Source organism: Gasterosteus aculeatus, chromosome Y (genome assembly GCF_964276395.1).
Source record: "Gasterosteus aculeatus chromosome Y, fGasAcu3.hap1.1, whole genome shotgun sequence".
Classification (NCBI taxonomy): Eukaryota; Metazoa; Chordata; class Actinopteri; order Perciformes; family Gasterosteidae; genus Gasterosteus; species Gasterosteus aculeatus.
The window spans coordinates 6,321,965-6,329,182 of record NC_135709.1 but is presented as its reverse complement, the minus strand read 5'-3'; the positions used below and the strand labels follow the sequence as shown (position 1 = coordinate 6,329,182).

Sequence of the window (7,218 nt, the reverse complement as noted above, 5' to 3'; positions counted from 1 at the left end):
TGTAAATGGATTGATTGGATTATTTACTCCCAACGTAAATGTGTGAGATTTTCAGATTTTCACAGCAAAAAGCTAAAAGAAATACTCATTATTTTCAGTTCAGTTTTAGTTGCCTTATTATGGTATGGATCGTGATCAAATTCAGCTGCAGTCTATATATTCCACCTTTTTTTTCTCTACTCTAACAATTTGCATGAATAATCCGCCACATGTGGAACATCTGCCGAGGCAGGTGAGACTGACGTCGTGGATCACTGCGCAGGGTCGATCCGCGCTGGATTACTTTCAGGCCTACATCTATTCTTCGGCTATTGACAACCTCTCCCTTCCCAGCGTGCAGGAGCGGAGCTCTCACTAGCGCTGCTAGTGGACAATCAAACCCCCGCACCCTCCTCCAGACACACTCGCGTTTCTCATTTCTTACTTCTAGTCTAAATTAGACCGCGAGACGCAGGGACGGAGCTGGCGGATCGCGCAGAATTAGTTTGACAGCACCAGCGGCAGTTTAAAGGCAGCGAAACCCGCAAATTCAACATGGAGTCCCCTCCAGATCCAGTGAGCGACCCGGGCAACAGCGCCTCGGAGCCGGCTACCCCGGTCAGGGAAACCCCGGTAAACCTGGAGACGCTCCGGAAGGCGGACCAGCCGGCCCCGGTTCGGAGGCAGACCTGCTCCAGCACCAACCGAGGTGAGCCGGACGCGTCCGCTTTCTGCCGGGGGACGAACGCGCAGACCGACCGCGGATTCTGCTGCTTCTTCTTTTATTTTACATCAAACTTCAAAATGAATTAAATCGCTTCCCCATGAACACACACACGCACGCACGCACGCACACACACACACACACACACACACACACACACACACACACACACACACACACACACACACACACGCTGTCAGCATTTACCGACCCGCAGGGACGTGGCTTTTATTGCGTTTAGCCGCGGTTTATTTTGTATTTTATTTTAGCCGTTCGCTTGTAATTACTGGCTCGGTGTGTTGCTGGTTTTCAGGCTCCACTGACAGCTCGAGTCATGGGGGGTGGGTGGTGGTGGTGGTGGTGATGGGGGCGGGGGGGTGATTCGGTCGCACGTTTTCTCCCGACTGCGAGATAAATCAATTACCCAGCAACTTCCCATCGGCCAGCGGGAGCTTCCGTCCGCTCGGACGCGATGTGGTCAAAGTGTCCAAAGTGAACTTTTGCAAACTGTGGACTAGTTTATCGATCGGTCCCGTCCTCCCTTTCGCGGGGACAACGTCCTCCGCGGTTGCTGCTTAATGCACAAAGCGTCGCTTGGGCTCGGTTTGGGGATTTAAAAAAAATATATATATTTTTAACACACCTTTTTTTTGTCTATCCCTGCGTGCCCACACGAAAAAAAGCCGCACAAGCAGCTGGAATTTGCTCTCAAAACGCTGCTGCGGGCGTGAGGGGCGCCGCGTGCCTTCTCAGCCGCCCGGAGCCGCCGAACCAAAACCACGGCCACGTTATCGGTCAAGCCCGTCGACCGCGAGCAGCGGGAATTCTCCACCACCGCGTCCCGTCCATGTTGTACAGTGCGGGCGGTGTTTAGCCACGCCCCCTCCCCGGCCGTCTCCCGCACGGTGTAAACGGGCTCATCCGAGTTCAAAGAAACGCGGATTTCTCCACTTTATTTATTTTTTGCTGACAGTTGGGTTTGCACGTTGCGGGGAGGCGATCGATGTGCACGTGGCAATTATTTCGTTTGCACGATGTTTATTTATTTTTGTCGCTGCGCGCGCGGGTATATTTAGAGTGTGATATGGTGAGCGTGGAATGTAAGCTGGTTATGTAACCGGTTTAGCCATAAACACAGGCGCGCAAACGCAAGAGCAGAAATCATCACAGCAGATCGCTTCACTTTATGGGCAAGAGGTGACCCCCCCCCCCCCCCCCCCCCCCCCCCCTCTCCGCGGACACTACGACACTTGAATCAGACAAAAACAACAACAACAAAATCATTGTACTTCAGCCGGTATTTGTATCCACTGAAGAGAAACTGTTACTTTGTGGTTTGTGCACAGCCGGCAGCACTTATGTAACAGTGAGGCAAAGACAGGTTGTTGGGAAGCTTCGTGCATTGACAAAGTCTGACTACTCTTAACCTGCTGACCCATATTCACCTCATCCTTTTATGCAAAGGATTAAAGTGCATCTGGGAAAGAAAAAAGAACGCCTTCAGTCAGTTATGTAATGCTAAATGGGTGAAAAACAACAACAACAACGACACATGTTCGGCGGGACAACCTCTGCAGTTTTGTGCAAAGACCAGAGACGTTTGCGAGGGAAGGTTTGCAATAGAGGGAATTCAGAAACGTTTTTTAAAACTAAAAATTGAGTCATGATAAAACTCCCAACTTGATTCATCATTTGATGTTTACCTGCTGCGTCGAATGTGCGTTTGCTTATCGCTGAATTCTGTCATATGGGAGATGCGGCCATGTGGAAATGTTCAGAGCAGGTTCCACGCAGGAGGGCGGAAATAAAGTTTGCTTCCACGAACAAACGAGCGCCTGATGCTTTATTTAAAGTACACGTGTTCTATTAACGGTTGGTATCAGGGGTGAGCGCAGTTCAGCGCAGATTACTCAACATACAAAACGCGGCGGCGCTACAGGCCTGTGAGGCTTTTCCCTTTTTGGGATTACAGCCCATGCAGGCTTTTGAAGTCAGCCACTGAGACCAACATCTGAAAGGCGGCAGACACTTCAGTTTCCCTCTTTACACCAGCTGCATTAGACCTTCTGAGGATGCACATTTCTTATCCTGCACGCAGAGCATTTACTGTTTCAACCCCGAGTGCTAATACCTTTTTAAGTAGAAAAGGGCTTACCTCAGCAGAAACTCTGCCGTAAGACTTGACTGGGTCAGAGTGGGCCTTGGAGGGCTGTGGGTGTCGTTACTGGGGGGGGGCAAAAGGGAAGGGGGGGTATTTTCATATTGTAAGTACCCTGGTTTGCAAATTTGGAAACAATCCATATTAATGTTTTGGTGATGTAAGGTCACGGCCTCCGCAGTGCCTTGAACCTTCACGTGTGCTCGGGAAAGCTCTGAAGCCACACATCCGATAAGAGCCCCGGAGCCCCGTCAGCATGAGTACATTTGAAAGTGTGTGTGTGTGTGTGTGTGTGTGTGTTCACATCTCGTGTGTCGAAGTGGTTTAGTGCCCCTAGTGTGACGCTGACCACCAAACTTCTTTTCTTGCGCTGCTCACTTGCTTGTTATTGAGTCATCCAGACGTCATGTTGCTTCGCTCGTGATTGTTGAAACACTTTTGTCGCCTTTTTCTTTGTCAAAAGTTGTAATGAGCTGAAATGCGATGTGGTTTCTTTATATCAGAAAATTTCACCTAAATTTCATATCTGCATTGAATTTCTTTTGATTTTATTCTGCTAAATACCAGGTTTGAGTTTATTATCTCACAACATTTACCCACAAGTATTTACTGCCCTTATGATGAAATATGTATTGTGTTTCATTTTGGCAAAGCAACTTTGACTTGACGCTGCCCGTTTTAGTAGCTCATCCAAAACACAAAAAAGACTATAAAAGAATAAATGCAGTCTTCTTTTAACGAACACGCAACCCGACTCCCCAGCAGTTTTATTTTTAGGTGGTGAAATGAGAGCTGTCGGCTAAAGCGGCAACATTTATTCAGCTATTGTCGACGCACAACAGATTAGGGGCAGCGACGCAGAGGCTTTAAAAAAAAAGAATTAAAACACAAATCTCCGAGTGGACGGCGGCATCATGGAGCCCCGTGGCGTTGTCACGTTCAGGGACCGGGGGCAGATGCAGGTACGGCTCACAGCCGAGCGGAGGAACTCCATCAGCTGCTCCCCCTGCGTTTACTGGCTGGCCCGCCTGCGACATGATACCTAGTTTTCAGTGCTCCTGCGTTTGTCAATCCTTAAATGCGGCTGGAGGGATGATTTCATGAGCTCTTTTACTGTCACCTGTCAGGCCGGTAACGTTGTTGAACGGTAATAAGCGTCCCATTTGAAAACGCAGCTCGGCATTTCGTTTATTTACACAAAGTTTCCCTCAGAGCAGCAATATAAAACGGTTTAACTGGAAAAGTTGAACAGTATTTCTCCAGCTGTAGGGCGAGCTGTTCCATAGACATCTGCTCGTAGTTTAGACTTTGGCACGTCCTACTCTTTTGTAAGAAATTAAAAAAATTAAAAAAAGAAGCTCTTTTTGTTTTCTTGGCCTTCAAAGGTCACATTTCGTTTGAGCCGCAGCTCGTCTATCTAAGGAATCTGCACCTCTGAATGTCAACATAATGTGAGGATTAATGGAGAAATAAGCACGAATTAAGGTTTTATCGTGTCAGTTGGTTAGGCCCTTTCCTTCTTTCCGTCAGTTCGAAATAACAATTAAAAAGCATAAAATAATGAAATATTGTTTTGGCCGAAATCATCCGTCTTATCCGTCTTCTGTATTTGGTACGAGGAAAGCGGCATTTAAAGGCTCTTGTGGATCTTATTGTGATATTTCAGCGTCCTTGGTTCCTCCCAGCCAGTGAAAACATACACACTTGCTGCGGGTCGCCAGTTGTCATCGAGCAAACCGCTTCCACGAGTTCAGCACTGATTCTCCATGAGCCTGAACATTTAAACAAGTTGAACAAGATAATGTGGGGAAATATGTTGTTTGCACTGGAATTAAGTTAATTTTATTGCTATTTCATTTACAGCAAAAAAAGAAAGAAAAACACATTTTATAAGGTTTATGTATTCTATTAGAATTAATTAAAAACAAAGAAAGTATGACCCATTTGGGGTGCGGAGGACGGCAGAGGGGCCTTCAATGTTCATACGGCATCAAAGGGGGGCTCGACGGAAAAAGTTTGGGACCCGCTGCTCTAGACCAATGTGAAGTTCTGCTCTTGTGGGACAGTTTATTTTGGAGTTTGAATCACCAGTGACCTAACTGGGGCTGGCGAGGAAGTTTCAACGGGTGACAGATCGCAGATTTGATGTGAAGTCTCCAGTGGTGGATGACAGCTCAGATCTATGGCCCATTTACAGAAGTTTCTATCTCTGAAATAAAAGTCTGAACAGCAATGACCGGAAATACTCCAGATGCATTATCGGAGGGCGTTAAAGGAATCTAAATTTAATGTGGTACACAGTGACCCAAGTACTGCCGTTGCTTGGCTCCGCGCTGCTCTTTGCCTCTCTGATATGAGTCGGGGCCCCTCACAAGAGGCCCGCGGGGAGGGCGGCGCTCACAGGGGTCTGAAGGATCACTCCGTGGGGTTGTTACGTCGCATCTATGGCGCTCGGCCGGGATCGTTACCAGCAGCATCCCTGACACCGATATCCATGTGCTTTATGAACAAAGTCATACTAGATACTTCATGCAGGCTGCAGAGCGTTGACGTGTGATGAAAAATCTCCCGATGTGCGTGTCCACGCTTTAAAAACGGGTGACATTGTAAAACGTAAGGTATGTTAGTCAAACCGCTCACCTCAAGAGCCTCTTAACCCTTATTTGTCTTGCTTTCTGAAGACCTAAGACCCGGCAGCGCCGTTGAGCGGATGTGCACTGTGACATCTGTCTGGGATGGAAATGGGAATAGATGTTGCACATCGTAGCCAGCTTGTATAAGCTTGTATAAATGAAGACGGGTAACAAGGAAGAATAGTGCATGTGTGCTTTCATCTAATAATGTGATATTACAACGTCTGCACATGTATTCTCAGAACGTATTAAATAGGACTTTGATCGTCTAACCCTGAAGAAGGTGGTTTCAGGGTGTGCTGAAACCATTAGCTTTGATCACTTGAGGCGATCGTGCTGCCAAAGTCATTTTTGCTCCATCAGTAGCGTTGGAGTATCACTCAACAAAGTTTATTTGCTACCAAACAATAAACATAAAACTTTCGGAGACAAGGGGGACGAGAGCGACTTGAAAATCAGTATCATTTCTGTTGGCTTGATTATTTATATTGGAATAACAAGTGTGACTTAATCTCATAAATAAAAAAGGGAGAGATACGGATCCGTCCCCTCCAGGTACTGCCACCACTTAATCGAATTAGCTCCACTCTCAGGCTTGACGGGCTCTTCAAACACCCCTGGTGACTTCTGAGTGCCGATTACAATCAGCTGCTATTTTCAGCCTTTGATTAAAATCTGGTGAGATTGGACAGAATCTTTTTAGCACAGAACCAACTAATTATTAACATCGCGGCCCATCTCTCTCTTTTTTTTTTTGCCATGTGGCAGAGGGCCGATAGGCTGGAGTACTTAAGCAATACCCCAAGTATTAATCATGTTGAATCACACTAGCTAATAGATTTTTCTTATTGAAACGTCCAAACACAGATCGTTTTACTGACCTTTGTCAGTTCAGATCAACAAGTGGAGCATTCTGGTTTAATTCTATGTGGAATCAAATGCGACATTTGTATATGTTTCATAGTGTGCGATTACAAGCATATAATGACTTTTGGATAATCCCGTCTCCACACAGGAGGGGTCGTCACAATACAGACATTCTCGTCAGGCAACAATGCTCATCATGGGAGATGATCACGATTGTTCGTACCTCACACAGTATGTCATAGAATCATTGTAATGTGCTTGTCAAAGACGATTCTTCTCTTTTGTCACTTTCAATAATCTTTTTTTTAATTATGAACGGGTCAGTCGTCGCATGTCTGAGGATTGATTGCTGCGGGAGGCGTAGAAGACAGAGTGCGGCGCGGTGGGGCTCAATCAATGCAGCGTTGCTGCTGCTGTGCTGCTGTCTGACACTGATTGAAAGACAGAGTCGCTCTTCTCCACGAATCCGCCTCTCATTCACTGACAAATATCAGCCGTCCGATCAATCAATATTTGCAGCTTTATTTTACTAATGCCGTACTTAAGAGGCAATAATTAATGCCGTGCTGGGTTGTTAAAAGCCTATTTTTATGTGACAGACAGAAATAGACCTACAGAAATAGGAAGATAAAGGTCTTTGGTTGATGTTGATTTGTTATACGTTGTACTATGAACTTGTGATTTAACAAGTGTTGTCAAATGTTATTGAACAGGATTCATTAGTTTTTTCATGTCCTTAAGTCCTTATGAATAACATAAATATTATAATATAATATATTATTATATAATATAATATGTTAAGGATAAAACTTTGGGGTAGTGGCACGTAAATAAAAGTTTATCCAACCCAAATCCAC

At 45.9% G+C, this 7,218-nt stretch overlaps 1 protein-coding gene across 1 annotated transcript in view; it reads left to right on the top strand.

The window, feature by feature from the left end:
* The first annotated feature begins 387 nt into the window (after positions 1–387).
* Positions 388–7,218, top strand: part of LOC120812655 (nuclear receptor ROR-alpha A-like) — a 197,987-nt gene continuing 191,156 nt past the window's right edge. The window contains exon 1 of the mRNA XM_040168802.2: positions 388–688. Coding sequence (XP_040024736.2) covers positions 535–688 — 154 coding nt within the window. The 5' untranslated portion in view covers positions 388–534. The remainder of the gene's footprint in view (positions 689–7,218) is intronic.